The sequence below is a fragment of the Xyrauchen texanus genome, chromosome 24, assembly GCF_025860055.1.
Source record: "Xyrauchen texanus isolate HMW12.3.18 chromosome 24, RBS_HiC_50CHRs, whole genome shotgun sequence".
Lineage (NCBI taxonomy): Eukaryota > Metazoa > Chordata > Actinopteri > Cypriniformes > Catostomidae > Xyrauchen > Xyrauchen texanus.
Window position 1 is genome coordinate 20,746,977 of NC_068299.1, and position 16,316 is coordinate 20,763,292.

General features: G+C 36.8%; 2 protein-coding genes across 4 annotated transcripts in view; one reads left to right on the forward strand and one right to left on the reverse strand.

The window, feature by feature from the left end:
- LOC127617968 (phosphatase and actin regulator 2-like) overlaps positions 1-7,336 on the forward strand; it is a 39,251-nt gene extending 31,915 nt beyond the window's left edge. For all 3 annotated transcript variants that reach the window (XM_052090161.1, XM_052090162.1, XM_052090160.1), the window contains 4 exons: positions 1,358-1,419; positions 2,435-2,572; positions 3,065-3,141; positions 5,414-7,336. In XM_052090161.1, coding sequence (XP_051946121.1) covers positions 1,358-1,419; positions 2,435-2,572; positions 3,065-3,141; positions 5,414-5,429 — 293 coding nt within the window. In that variant the 3' untranslated portion in view covers positions 5,430-7,336. The remainder of the gene's footprint in view (positions 1-1,357; positions 1,420-2,434; positions 2,573-3,064; positions 3,142-5,413) is intronic.
- Positions 7,337-11,989: 4,653 nt separating this feature from the next.
- Positions 11,990-13,305, reverse strand: LOC127617970 (splicing factor 3B subunit 5-like). Its single transcript, XM_052090163.1, has 2 exons — positions 13,185-13,305; positions 11,990-12,452 (listed from the first exon to the last, which is right to left on the reverse strand). Exon 2 carries the CDS (start codon positions 12,434-12,436, stop codon positions 12,176-12,178), a length of 261 nt encoding a protein of 86 aa, XP_051946123.1. The 5' UTR covers positions 12,437-12,452; positions 13,185-13,305; the 3' UTR covers positions 11,990-12,175.
- Positions 13,306-16,316: the final 3,011 nt, after the last annotated feature.

The window sequence follows — 16,316 nt, forward strand, 5'->3', positions numbered from 1 at the left end:
TTTCCTGAATTAAAATATAATTTAAAATGTAATCAGTTTGTCTCATGTAGTAAGGTAAGGGTTAGGCCCTGTGAACAAATGCTACAGCACCCTCAATTGAATATGTAAGCCTAATAATACAAAGCAGATTTCCTTGAATCCCAGTGAACACATACACAAAATTCCTGCATCAAAACTAATACATGTGAATTATTTTGCAAATCAGTACATCCTGCTTTCAATGTACACATGAGCATTTTAATGGTTATGATCTCCACTCACGCATAAAGAATTATCTCACTTGGTCCACCACCTGTTGCTTCCAATTTATGCTCCGGAGTAAAGTGTTCTATATCAGCGGTTCTAAGATCAATTTCATAGTGTCATTTGTGGATTAAACATCAAGTTGTTTTGGCATTTAAACAAAACAACAAAAACGACATTTGAATACATTATGTCTCCAGAGCACCCCCACTATTTTCAGAAGCACCCTCTGTGATTTTGGTCTGGAACTGGGCATGGTATTCAAGGTTGAGAATATCATCACAGGATACATCACTTTAAACAGAGAGGTTGTTGCCATCACACACAAATGACCTATTAAATGTCAAACAGGATCACCTACATGATTTGAAATCAAATTCCATGACTGAAGACTCTATCAGGGTCCGATATTAACCCAGGTTTAGGACAAAAATGTCACCAAAAAGTAAAAAAAAAAAAATATTTTGTATTCTGTAAGGAATCTTTTTTTTTTTTTTTTTTGTAACATCTGATATTTTTCTGTATATTCTATTCCAGGCTTAGTTAATTATTCAGATGGATAATTTGTGAACTGAGTAGATTGAAATATTTGACACAAAAACATACACTCATGTGGTAAAAATGCCCCAGGTGCAAATATTGGCCCTTAATTAAAAAGTTAAGTGGACATTGGAACACTCAAGCAATTCTTATGGTCTTATGGAAAATGTAGTATCCGCCCAATCTAGCAGAAATGTTTTGACAATCATCGCTACCCAAAATAGCAGCAGTTATGATCATTTTGAAGATTCATGACGAAATAGTCTTCTCCTCCTTACACGCAATAGTAGTTGTTCTCCAATCGTCTGCACTGCATGGATGAACTGCCCTAGGTATTTACAGTTGCAAATACAGGTGGAGTATGTTTGAAGCTAAAACACAAAGATTTAATTAAACCATGACAGTGCCACATTAACAAACATACAATATTTAGGAATTTATGGAAACTCAAAAATTATAATACAAAATATCAGATTAAGTGATTTGAAAGTGAATCATAAACATTACAGCTAATACAGGTCATTGGATAGGATATAAAATAATAAATAAAATAATCTTTCTTGTGCCACTTTAGAAAAAAATGAGGAAGAAGAACAAGAGGCCAAGCAGGAGATTAAAAGAAGACTCTCCCGAAAGGTACAACCGCATGCAGTCTGCAGTCCGACAGACAGATTTTCTTTTTGAAATTGTTTATGTGAAATCTATCATTGAATGAAGTTACTTTAAACAGTTTATCACTCTAATTTCAAATAGCTCATAATAACCTGTTACTTCAGTGTAATACTGCACAGAGTTATGACTCATCATGCATCAAAGTCATCATCATTGTGACCTCAACTAGTGGAAAATGGTGCATTGTGGGATATTGTGCCCTCTGCTGGCCGTACATGGTATAAAATAAAACATTTAAAATATGAGGAGCCTTGTAATTCAATATACATCAGTTTGTTAGTAAAGAAAGACATGAACATGACTAAATGACATTTTGAGGAAGTAGTTGAATGTATGATTTAAAAATGTCAGACGCTGCTCCTGCTATTGCAAAATTTGAGCAGTACAAATTACATTCCTGTTTTGGTTAATTACAAATTAAAATAAGCATGGTATTATGGGTAGTGTAAATTGGTTAATATTCCCGATGTGCAGCAAGATTGGTGGCCAGAAGTGGCTAGTAGTCTGGCATTTTAATTAGGCCCTTCTAATTTAACATGCTCCTAATGCCCAATTGTATTTGGAGAATCAGGACAGAGAATTTAAATGGGCAAAAAGACCAGATCTATAAAATGGATCAATAGTGAATTAAAATTTAGCTGTTCTGGCTGAACCTGCAATAATGGACAATGTAATGTGTTATTACACAAATAGCCACATGTCATGACCGCAGAAGTTCGATCTGTTGCATTGGCTTAATGTCAATATTAATATCTGTGCATAGAAACCACCCGTAGATATTTTCACTGGTTAGATCAGTCGGATCTCCTAATATAAGTGTATTACCTGGCTCTTTGCCAAAGACTTTGTTTGACTTGCATTAATTGGTTCATACACAAACAATAACGTGTTACTTTAGCTAGCGAGAACATTTTAAACTCCCATTGAACGTGACTGCACACATTAAAAGGTGACTGATGAAATTGCTCTGTGTCTGCAGCTAAGTGTGCGGCCCACAGTCGCAGAGTTAGTGGCACGAAGAATATTGCGGTTCAATGAATACGTGGAGGTCACAGAAGCAAAAGACTATGATCGGCGTGCTGACAAGCCGTGGACCAGGTTAACCCCTGGGGATAAAGTAAGACATTTTTCTGTCATGCTGTAGCTTTAAATTGTGCATGTGTGTTGAGCTCTGATGCGTCCATACCTAGCTTTTTAGAGCTTATAGCTCATTATATCTATATAGCTCATTAATATTAATGACTGAGAAAAATGATGAACAACACATCTAATCAAAGACTTAAGTCTGCTGTGTTTAACCTGGTGAAAGGTGCAAATGAATGTGTATTTTAGTGTATTTCCTCATTTATAGTTAAGAGAAGAACAAATCACAGATGCCACCTACTGGGCATTGAATTTGTGTGTTTAAGTCATCATATTTTGTCAAATTAAAAATATCGGTATTTGATTATACTGGGTACAGCATTTGGAAGTGCTGTTTTTGTAAGTGACATTACATAGCATTACATTAACATTGTGATAAAGCTTTACATCACAAGTCTCCTGCATTACAAATTTTCAGTTGTCCTGGAACAGAATTGATTGTCATTCTTTCTCTTCTTTTTCTCAGGCTGCTATACGTAAAGAACTCAATGAATTTAAAAGCAAAGAGATGGAGGTCCATGAAGAGAGCAGACAGTTTACCAGGTAATGTTGTGTACTAGAAGCCTAATCACAGCATTGGGGAGTAGCTAACTACATGTAGCGACGCTACTAACTTAACTACATTTTTCATTAGCTTGACAGAAGCTCAGCTGCTATTAAAACGGAGTAGCTTTTCCAGTAGCGAACTACTTTTTACAGCAAGTAGTGGGGTAGCGTGACCAAACGCTACATCATTTTGGTCAGATGATAACTAACAGCCTTCCTTATTGCGTAGAAGCCAAACATTTACCGGCAAAACGTCTGATAATCAGGCAGCGTATTTCTGTCTGCTGATCAGAATCAGGCAGCGTCGTCGTCGTCTTTGGTAATCGCAGATCACAAACAAAAATAGTGAATTACCGCCATCTACTGAGAGCTTATCACAGCTCACTTGGATAAGAAGAGATTGTCTGATAGTTATATAAATCGAGCAACCACAGTTTGTTTACCTTTACAAGACCTACAGGGGCAGGTAAATCTGAAGATGATAAAGTCAGTCAGTTGTGATTGGTATACTCTGTGCAGAGATTGTCGGAAACGGAACGCCCATCACCTCTTTGTAGTAAAAAATCAAAATCAGAGAAGGAATTTGAGTTGATTTATGTTAGCGATCATAGCCCAAAGTTCGTTGGTAAACACCCAATCAGTTATTGTTTGCGTTAGCTCAACGCATAAACATATTGGTAAAGCACTGCATTACTACAAGTTATTGCTCTATTCTTTATGACAACTCCAATAACATCGACAAACATTTCACATATTTCAAAAAAATTTACATTGGAGACCTAGAAGCTGCGCTGAGCGTAACTTACACAACACACACAAATACTTAAGCATGCTAAAAAAACACAAAAGCAACAATTATTAATAATACTCACAGGTTGTGATTCGGAGGAGGAAGCTGATACAAATAAACTTGGTACTGAACCTTCCTTCAGTATCAACCGGCTCGCGAATCCACACTTGAAAGCATTCATGTTCGTAAAGCAATCGTCATTAAAATGATGCGAACACAGCACAAGGGTCGGGCTATACTTGTGTGGTATAGTTGTAAATATAAACTCTAGCCACTGATTCTTCACATGCTCGTCCCTGGGCAGTGAAAAAAAGGTCGCTTTTGATATGCACTTCAGAACACAGCGTCTTGTTGTCAACATGATGTTTTCAAGTTTTCCCTGGTGTCTGCGCGCGCAATGAGTGAGCGCGGCCAATTTGATAATTTTTCGTCTTGACGTCACAACGAAAAGGAAAATGACTTATTGGAAAAACGATTCATTACATTGACTCAGAGTCGACTCCTACTTTTGAGAGACAATAATTTTTTTTCGGTGAACTTTCATATATAAAACTTTGCAGGATGTTTTTGTTCACTTAAATCTATGTTACACAGTACATGAAAGGTAATTTTCAAAATTCCATAGTAGGTGCTCTTTAATACATTAATTAATAAATGTCATTAGTGTACATTTTGTTATTAATATTATTGGTTTGATAGTAACATAAAAATATATTGCCTCATTAAGTAGTTTAAATGTAGTTGGTACTTTTTGATAGTAGCTTGTAGTGTAGCTAACTTTTTTTTCAAAAGAGTTGCTTGACTGTAGCTTAACTACTTAAAATGATGAGTAGCTTGTCAAACTACAGTTGCAAAATAGCTTCTCCAACACTGCCTAATCAAAGGAGGTTGAAAGGTTTTTGCTTAGTATAATGTACAACAAACACATCAGTATACATGTTTAAAAATCTGAACATGTGTACTGATTTTTGGGGTTATTATTACGTCATATATTCAGGTCAAAAGTCAATATTGCATCCTCTGGATGAATTATGCCTGGAATCTGTTCCTACTCGCATGCATACTCAAAGAACGTATTGTTTTACTTGCAAAAAAGTGTGTCCTTCGTCAAATACAGCACATACTCTGACAGTATGCGATTTCTGACTCAATACTACTAGGGCAAGACTACTGTAAAACAACAGAAAAATGCACACCTTTCATGTTTGCAACGATATGGGTCAAATCGGTGGAAATGGATGTATAAATTGCAATTACAACAGCAATGCGTTTTTCTGCATTATTTATTTGCCCGAAATCTTAGTTCGATAAGTGCCTCGATTGGTTGGTAGACTTGCTGTACTATTGATGATAAGATCTAATCAGCTGCTTTTTCCACATAGATGCCTCGTTTCCCATAAATATTTCTCAGATCTGTTCTTTGTTCTGTTTGTTGGGATGGGTCCTAAAATAGCTTCTGCTCTCTCTGTGTTTTGGCAGGTTTCATCGGCCCTGAGGTGGTGCCTGGTAGTGGGGGTGCTGGCAGGCCGCTAACTCGAGGCTCTCTCTTCCTGTCTCTTCGCCATGCTCCCTGCTGAGAGGCTAACAGACTGACTCCCTGTGGCAGCCGCCGATTCTCTGGCACTGGCTGCGCTCCATGCTGGCAGTCCTGTCTTTGCTTATTGCGGTCAGCCACTGGGGGGCTCAAGCATAGTTAAAAATGGGACTGAAATGCCACTGCAAGCAGAAAACAGAGAGAGAAAGAGAGGGACCTTCAAACACGATAAAGCAATGTAATTGTTCTGACCAGTTTTTTCATGTCTGCTATTTGAATTTTTTGCACACACTAAGGACAAGACTTGCTCTTTTCATTCACAGTGTCCCTGATATTCTTTCAAGGTAAAACTTAAGAACATGCAGTGACTCGTTCTTGTATTGTTGCTGCGTGCAAACACTGCAGCTCTGAGGATTTTTGTTTTGTTTTTGTATATACTAGTTTTCTTGCAGTACTTCAGTGCAGAGTCCAGTAATATCTATGAATATTCATGCATGTGAAAAACATTTTATAAGACATATGTACCTGGTTCTTGCTATCAGTGTACCTTAAAATGGATATTGAGGTCCATTTGGACATCACAAGGTCCAGGATTATTACTGCCATTATTCATCTGTATCTAGATTAATAAAGTACTCAATATAATAGAATGTAATCAGATTTATGTTGTGCCTTGACTGTGTTTTTTGTTTAAATGTCTGATTACTTGATGTATGTACGTGGTCATATTGTAACATATAACTGCTGTTCAGGAAAATAATCTAATCATGTTTATGACTTAATCCATGTTTATTGACCTGTTTAAGAACTTATTTCCCCTAAATGTTATCACAATTTTCCCAAAGTTACTGCTAATGTCACACTGATTTTGGCTTGTCAAAAATGTTAATTAATTGGAGGATTTTATTGTGCCTAGCCATACCCAAGTTGTTACAAGATAATTTAGTTGAACAGTAATTTTACTCACAAAATTGTAAAGAGCTTCTCCATATTTATAAAAAGGCAGATTTTATGAATGAAATGTGTCAATATTGCATTGCTGCACATTCTGGTGCTTGATATAATTGTCGGGTCGTATGTCAAAGGTAGAATTTGCTGAACAGGCACTCGTGTCCAGCTTTGTGAGTTTTTCTATTTTGTTTGTTAATATAGTTAGAAATTGGGGAAACTTTTTTAAATTATTTCAAATCAATTGTACAGACTATGTATGATACTGTATATGTGAATACATCCAGTATATTGCACATTGGTTTGATTCCTTTCAAATAACAACACATCCAAAGGATGATGCAAAACACTTTAACTTGTATTTAATACTTTAAATGATTTAGTTGCGAGTTTGATCCTAGTTGAAAACTTCAAGCTCTCTCATTTACAAAAGAGAAATCGGAATCACTATTGAAGAATTTTAGATTGCATATTTATATACATTTAACCTTTCTAATCAAGGAAGTACCATTAAGAATGTAAAAAGTAAAGTTTACTGTAGTGTAGATTATTATACACTTTCAAAACCCTCACACATTCATTACATTGCATATTGATTTATATTAAAATTTTGTCTGTGTAATTTGGGCCATATTTGCAATATTTATAATTAATGATAATAATGTGGATGAGGACGTCTTTTTGTTCATTAAAAAGCAGTACCACAAAAAATAGAAAATACGATAAATATAGAAAAATGTCACCGCTATAAGAAATAAGCTTTAAGAAAATTTCCAACACTTTTTGTAAAACAAAATTTTTTTTTATTAAAAATGCTAGTAGCGTCTATTTCCTCACTGGGTTTACATCTGTGTTACTTAATTTCACCATCTGTTTGCTGTCTTTTGTTTTTATGCTTAATAAAGTTAAAGGTTAAGGAATCCAAACATTATGAGTGAGTTTGATTTGCAAACTGTTCAGGCAGCATTTCAATGTGCAGTCAACTGTAAAGAATGATGATAAATCTTTAAAAAAAAAACCAGAACATTTCTAATGGACTAAGCCTCTTTGATTATATTTAGCCTTTGATTACTCATGGTGTTTAATTAGAGAAATTAATAAATGCCATTGTACAGCTTTTGTATGGAACATTAGCCTCAATTTCAAATCAACATTTGAAAATGGTGTGTGGTGGTGGTGTAGTGGGCTTAAGCACATAACTGTTAATCAGAATGTCTCTGGTTTGATCCCCACAGCCACCACCATTGTGTCCTTGAACAAGGCACTTAACTCTGGGTGGAATTGTCCCTGTAATATGTAAACTGTAAATCGCTTTGGATAAATGTGTCTGCCAAATGCATAAAAAAATAAAAATACTGTTGGATTTTAGAATGTATATTGCATGATTTGGCGAAGTCATGCAAAATCACTCTCAGAACATTTTATGCTGTAGATGCTGAATAATTATGAGCATGAATTTTATTGCATTGGCGACTTCCACATGCTGAAAGGCTACAGAGATATATTAAGAAGCAAAATACATTTTTGAAAAGCAACTCTATAATAAGCTAGTTTTATTGTAAATGGCGTACATGCATAAAATAAAGCAATTTATCAAACTTGTTGAAATTCTAAGAAGAAAAACATCCTGCAGTGGCCTTATAAGTGTTATTATAATGTATTAAAGATATTAATACTAAGTTAAACTGACTGTATTAACATGTCATTATTGTAAGTGATCAGTCAAAAGCTCATTATTATTGTGAGCACTGGATACTCTCCAGGAATTCTTTTGTGCGCAAGTCAGCAAAACGGGTCTGCTTTGCTCTTAAACTGTTTTACCAGTGACGCACAACATGTCATGTATTGTGTATACTGTAGAATTGTCTTGATATTGACATATTTGTGTTTGTGTTGGATTTACTCTTGTATACACAGTCGTGGATCTGTGATAGCCAACAACCAAGTGACTCCGCAACAAATCATCTACAAGTCTTCTATATTGCTGTTTTGAAAGAACAGTACATGATGGCTTGTACAGAAAAGATGCTCAAAGTCACCCTATTCCTTGATATAATGAAATGCTCTTTCATTTCTGAAAAGGACTAAAATGGTTATGTATACAGTGTGTCAAGGCAAAGAAATATTTAATATCTACCTGTAGGCTGGTCACACCTTTCTTATCAAATCCTGTCTTTAATCTTTTAGACATGGCCTGTCATCACAGGCGCCAAATGCAATCCATATGATTTCAAGCTTGTTTTTCTCCTGTAGTTGCTTTTGCGCTCTGATAAGATGTTTCTGCCATCTGTGTTCTCACTCATTTAATCATAGAAATGCTCATGTTCCTACATATAACATTTTAAATTGAAACCCCAATGATCTTATATTGAATTACAGCATGACAGATGGATTTTCAAAGGTAATTGTGCACATATTTTTAGTCTATGACTCATCATCCTTTTTAATACCTTGCATTATTTTATTTTTTTTAATGCACTCGGAAACTTAAAGGGATAGTTTACCCCAAAATTAAAAGTTTGTCATCATTTACTCACCCTTAAGTTGTTCCAAACCGGAATGACTTTTTTCTGTGTGACAAAAAAGTTGTTGGTTCAATAAGTTGTTTCAGCCTCAATCAGCATTCATTGTATGGAAAAAGTTTACAATGAAAGGAAGGAAGGTTATACGTGTTTAAAATAACATAAGAGGGTGGAAATGATGACAGACTGCCCATTTTTGGGTGACCTGTCTGTCACTAAGTAAACTGCTCAATATGCAATCTCTATAGTGTCAATTAAATGCATATCAGATTATTTATCATATATATACTAAATATACATGTCACTTAATGGTTATTGATGTAGTGATAGCTGTGACCTTGCATGTATGCCAGCAACATTGATCTCAGCCTCTAAAGAATGTTAAGTGGATTCATAGCAGTTTTTCCACAATATTCTTTTTGCATGGTCAGCCCAGGAGCAGTTATGCCAGACAACAGTTATGCACGACTGAGAGGGATGTTTGTTAGAGCCCTCATGCCATCCCACCTCCTGATTTATAAAAGCTTAACAAAAAAAAAAACCCTGACCATCTGCAGAATTTGTATAATTCCAACTAATTGTACTCTTCAGCAGCCTAACTCAACAATATTCCACATAAAAAGAACAAAAGATGGTGTTCAGCATGAGCACGGCCGGTGATCTGCTGTGCCAGTATGTTGCTCCTGAGTCCTGACACAGCAGAAATGATTCTGTTATAGGAATAACAAACTGCAGGGCCAGCTGGTGAGGATGCTGTTGCCAGCAACAACACCGCTGAGATGCCATACCCAAAGATACCAAATAATTTATCAATGATGTCATGCTAATATGAAGTTTTCCCACCATTCATCAGAACAAACAACGGAAAATTCCACCACTTATTATCTCAAGTATTGGCTTGATTTACTGGTGACTAAACAATTTACAGTCCATCAAAGCAACTTCACAGATTCCCATATTTGCTAAGTTTCAGCCTCAGGACAGTAAATGGTGTATGTAAACTAATGTGCAGTGTAACCATGGATCTCTTTGAATTCTGTGAACTAAATCAGAGTTCTTGACCATTTACAGACCCCACCCCACTCAGACTTTTCTTTCCAGGGAATCGCAGTGTTAAAATAGCAAAGTTTTCTTAAAAACACAAATAAGACCATTAACTAACATTCCAACATTTTATAATGCAAGCAGATCATTTAACCATCCTCATGTTGTTCCTAAACCATATGACTTTTTCTTCAGAGAAACACAAAAGGAGATGTTAGGCAGAATGCTAGTCTCAGTCACCATTCACTTCTTTTACACCATGCATCTATTTTCCATTCAATGAAAATAAATGGTGACCGAGGCTCACATTCTGCACAACATTGTTTTTTTTTTCACATATGAAAGTCAAACGGGTTTGGAACAACATTAGAGTAAATTATATTTTTGGGTGGACTATCCCTTTAAGATATTTGTATTTACAGTGCTGTGAAAAAGTATTTGGCCCCATCATGATTTCTCCTGTTTTTGTGTTTATCTCATACTAAATTGTTTCAAAACCTCAAACAAATCTAACATAAATCTAAGGCAATATGAGTACACACAAAATACAGTTTTTAAATGATGTTATTTATTGAAGCAAATAATGGGCATGTGTGAAAAGTATTTGCTCCCATAGTTGCTAATTCCCCAAATCTATGAAACTGCATTCATAATGGGGTTCAGCTGGACTAGACACACACAGGCCTGATTACTGCCAGTCTTGTTTGAATCAAGACCTAAATATAACTTTTCTGCAGCATGAAGTTGGCTAAAAGGTATCACCCTGTAGCACACTATGCCATGGTCTAAAGAAATTCCAGAGAAAGGAATTTCATAGGATCTGGGACTCCAAAGAACCACAGTTTTCTCCATTTGGAGCTATTATCTCCAAATGGAGAAAACTTGGCACAGTTGTGAACCTTCCCAGAAGTGCCTGATCTTCCAAAATTCCTCCAAGAACACAGCGACGACTCATTCAGGAAGTCACAACAAAGCCAAGGAAAACATCCAAGGAACTGCAGGCCTCTCTCACATCAATTAAGTTCACCGTTCATGACTCCACTATCAGAAAGACACTGGCCAAAAATGCCATCCATGGAAGAGTGGCGAGGTAAAATCCACGGCTACCCCAGAACAACATTAAGGCTTGTGTGAATTTTGCCAGAACATGCCTTGATGATCCTCAAACCTTTTGGAAGAATGCTCTGTGGACTGATGAGTCTAAAGTAGAACTGTTTGGAAGACAGGGGTCCCGTTACATCTGGTGTAAATCAAAAACAGAATTCCACAAAAAGAACATCATACCTAAGGTCAAGCATGGTGGTGGTAGTGTGATGGTGTGGGGATGCTTTGCTGCTTCAGGGTCACTTGCAATAATTGAGGGAAAAATGAATTCCATTCTCTAACAGAAAATCCTAAAGAAGAATGTCCAGTCATCTGTCCGTGAGTTGCTCAAGAGCAAAAAAGACAATGATCCAAAGCATAGAAGTCTACTTCTGAATGACAAAAAAAAAGCCAAAATAAAGTTTTGGAGTGGGCCATTCAAAATCAAGACTTGAACCCCATTGAGATGCTGTGGCAGGACCTTAAACGGGCAATTTGTGCTTGAAAACCCTCCCATGTGGCTGAACTAAAGCAGTTCTGCAAAGAAGAGTGGGCCAAAATTCCACCACAGCATTGTGAAAGACTGATCTCCAGTTATCAGAAGTGCTGTTGCTGCTAAAGGTGGCACAACCAGCAAATAATTTAAGGGCATGTTAGTTCTTTACATGGGCAATATAGGTGTTGGATAATGTTTTTGCTTCAATAAAAAATAATAACATTTGAAAACTATATTTTGTGTTTACTGAGGTTGCCTTTATTTCATGCTATATCTCGTTTGAAGATCAAAAACTATTTAGTATATGAAAAAAATACACAAATATAGAATAAATCAGGAAGGGAGAAAATACTTTTTCATAGCACTGTATATCATCTCCACAGACATCTGGTCCTAAATTAAAACAAAAACTATAAACCACCAATACATTTGTGTAAGGGTAACACATTTTCAACTTTATTTTCTTTAAAAACACTTGTGGTCAAACAACTAAATTCAATATTCTCCCCCAAAACAGAGTAATAATAATAATAATAAAAAAAGAGAACATTCATTGGTCCTCAAACAAGAGGAGTTAGAGCACCCAGGAGGTGCCCAGTCCAAGAAGTCAATCCCTAAGCATCTTCGGGTTTGTCAGTAGGTGGGCCACATGGCTGCAGCATCTTCTCCATCAGGTTAAAGCGAACCCGAGCCTTGCTCTCATTCTCAGCGATGGCGAAGTAATTTAGCAGGTCGAAATGGCCCATGTATGAGCAATATGAGTCTCTGTGCTGGTTAACCAGCCATTCCCATTTGCTGGTGTCAGCGTGGCCAGTGCCAATGTACTTGGACTGCAGATGCTCCAGCTGACTGTGGATGTTGTAACGGTCTGTCATCTTCAATTAAAGAAATCTGGATTTCATACACAAAGAAAGAGAATACAACATTAAGTAATTAGAGCACATTCTTGTGAATTTGGCACCTGATAAAACAGATTATGAATGGGGCATGTCAATCTTCTGTGAAAACTCAGATTTATGTATTTGTGTTGAGAGGAAAACCCCTTTAACATAAACACACACAGGTTTGTAGTAGGTAAGGATATCTTATAGATTTCCATTGATTTAATAGGAAGCTAAAGATATTTTCTATTCTCTAACCCTAACAGAATCCTGTGAACATTAGTAGACTAAAAGCCAAACATGATTTGGCCGATTTATTGGCCTTTTTTTTTTTTTTTTTTTTTTTTACTAGTGAGGACTACCTAAAATGTTCTCGATAGTGGATTTTCAACAGGTTTCATTATATTAGCGAGGACATTTTCAAAAATCACAAATATAGTGAAACCTGTATAAATATTGCACATATTAATGTATGTGTAAATGTACACACATACAAGCTGTTTGTTTGGGAAACTATTTAAAGTGCAGTGTTTAACAACTAGCTTAATAATTAACAGTTATACAGCAAAACAGGCAATTGATTCTAGATGTTGGCAATTTCGAGTATTATTCTCGTTCATGTTTTGCGAAGCTAGCCAATTTAGCCTAATAGAACGAATCACATATTCTTCATTAATTTGCCCCTTGTACCACAATAATGCCTTAGGTATTAATTTTGCAAATAAGTAAGCTGTGTCCTTACCTACAACAGAAAAGGAGAAATATATGAAAAAAGTAAATTAAAGTTTCCAATACAAAAAGACGGACTTGGCTCGTTAGCTGCAGGACGAAACAAGCAGTAAGCTTCTACAGGAAAGGAAGGGGTAACTCAGAAATTGATCCGTATGGGAAACTATGTCGTAGATAGAGTTCCGCTGGTATTTATGTTGATTTTTGTTTGTTATAAGTTCATATGACGGAGACGAAATGGCAGACTGACTGTATTGATGTTGATTACACTCAAAAGCTATAGATGTTTTCAGAGAAGCACCATATTTAAGTTTTGACTGGAATGAAAACGGTCTCTTCAAAGGCATACACTGTATAAAGCCATTTTGAGTTCCTCCTATATCACATCTTACTTTCACAACTCGTGTTTCTGAAGTTGTTTTTTGTTGTTGTTGTTTTTTTCTCAAATAAAAGTTTTTTTGAACAAAGTTTTTCAACTTTTCGTCTGCTGAATGATCAACACCAATTTAAACAACAGTAGCCTAGGCCTACAACGATTGAGCAGGCAATTCTGTCCCTCACAACCTCGTTTTCATTCCTGTCAAAAAAATGCAATATGCTGCAGATTATTTTATCCATCCATCCATCCATTCATCGTCAACCGCTTATCCTGTGTACAGGGTCGCGGGGGGCTGGAGCCTATCCCAGCTAACATTGGGCGAAAGGCGGGGGACACCCTGGACAGGTCGCCAGTCCATCGCAGAGATTATTTTATCTTGAACGTAATTTTAATAATTAATTTATTAATTCAGAATAAATTATAATTTATAATAAATTTAATAATTTAAATTTCTTATTTCACCATTACTTAGGGTGCATTATCCTTAGGGTGTGGATTAAAAGGGTGTTTAAAACGGTGTTAATATTGAAGTTGCTCGGCGTCATGCGAGGTTCGGACGTGTGAATTCGAGCTCTGCGCACTTTGCTAGTTTGTCTATGTCTTAAACTGGTAAGACTCGATACACACTGATTCTTAACTGTGCTAGGAAGACAATTTCAAATAATTCTAAATCCTCAGGCTCTGGAGATATTAAAAGACACTTACGTGCTCAAACTGAAGCCCCTGAGCGGCAGGCCGCAGGCCCGTGAGGTGAAGGAAATTCGGCAACAATTGATGAATGTGTCGGTAATGCTGATGAAGGTCGTTGCTGACTTGGAAGAGCTTGCTGTAATATGTCGATTGATCACTGTCATAGAGACGAAATTCAATGAGATTGTTACAAGAGTGGCGGTTGTTGAGAAACGGATCGATTATCTGGAGTCATCAGAGAAGGAATTAGCTGCTAATCCACTAGCGACCAATGTGGACTTGGAGCGCATTTGGGAAAAGTTGGAAGATATAGAGAATTGTAACTGAAGGAATTACGTCCAAATTGTTAGAATTCCAGAGCGAGCAGAGGGTCAGACTATGGTGGAATTTCTGGACTGACTCTTTCCGAGTCTGCTCAACATAATAGGCCATAAACTGGAAATCAAGCGAGCTCATAGAGTTCCGGCTGAGTGAGACAGGCCACGATCAAGGCTGGCCAAATTTCTGAGATCATCCAATAAAGATCTTGTGCTATGCTATGCAAGGAGTAAAAGAAGGCTTTCCTGAAATAACCACAACATTTTCTTTTTCCCAGACTAGAATAGATGCTAAGGATGGACGCAAAGTATTTACATGTCCCCAACAAGCATTATCCATCATAAAGACAATGAGTAAGTCATTGTGTGATACTCACGTTGCAGCAGAGTGGGCCTGACTTAATGAACATTCACTTGACCGTCCGAGAAAAGCTTTTTTGTTTCTTTTGGTGCTGGTTCTGCCTAGCGGCTGGAGTTTGTTTTTTTGTAGTAACACACCTTCAGGATAGTGTTGTGGATGAATCTGCACGTTCTTTGTGCTTATGCCTCCTATTGGTTGGAGTTTGTTTTGTGGAGTATTTCTTGAAGGACATTGGAGTGATTAGGTCATTTGCTGTACTCACGTAACTGTCAAATAGGCCAGCTCATTGAACATTCGTTTGACTGCCTGAGGAAACTGAACAGGTTTTTTTTTTGTGCTGGTTCCGCTAGCGGCTGAAGCTTGTTTTGTGGAGAAACACACCTTCGGGACAGTTATGTTATGTGGATGAATCTACACGTTCTTTGTGCTTATCCCACCTATTGGCTGGAGTTTGTTTTATAGATTTTCTTCTGTTATGTAATTCTGTCTTACATAATTTGTAAATAAAAACACCGGACTTGAGCAATCCAATGGCAAAGTTGTCGCGGGGGCTCTCATAGGCGTACATGGACTGTTTGAGTTTTGAGGGATGGACGCCGGTTGGCGCTTTCATGCATGGGGTTAATACGCACGTTTTTCTTTTTTCTATTTGTTTGGTTCTGGGGGACGTTCAGGGTTTGTTTGTTGCACTGATGTTGGAATGACACACAATCTATTTTTTCTAATATGTTTAAATGTCAAATGTTAATATGAGTGGATTGTCTCTCTCCACGTGGAATGTGAATTGGTTGTGGCACCCCTTAAAAAGAAGGAAGGTTTTTTCTTTTCTTAAACATAAGAAATGTGATATAGTGTTTCTTCAAGAAACGCATTTTTCCCTTCAGGAAGCTGAAAAATGTTGGAAGATATGGGGTGGGCATATTTTTTTAGTGCTAGCTCAAGTAAGAGCAGGGGAGTCATAACATTGATAAGTAAACATCTACAATTCAAATGTCTCAAACATAGTAAAGATAAAAAGGAAGAGTCATTATTGTTTTATCAGAAATTCAGGAGCAAATGTTGATTTTGGCTAATACGCTGATGATCAGGGATTTGTATAGATCTTTAAAGGATGTTGCAAGCCGCTGGCACCCCTCATGATATAATATTGGGAGGAGACTTTAATGGACTCAATCCTTGATCATAGTGAAGCCAAAGTGTGTAAGCCCCCTAGAGCAACATTAACGCTTCACAAGATGTGTAAAAATCTTTGTCTTGCAGATATTTGGAGACTTTTGGACCCATCTGGTAGGGACTATACATTCTTTTCATCAGTCCATAAGATTTATTCTAGAATAGATTTCTTATAAAAGTCCCTCTTTTCATCTGTTGTTGACTGCTCAATCGGAAACATCTCAG

Bases quoted from the DNA above. Each gene is read 5' to 3' on its own strand.
- LOC127617970 (XM_052090163.1), bottom strand. From the start codon at position 12,436: ATGACAGACCGTTACAACATCCACAGTCAGCTGGAGCATCTGCAGTCC.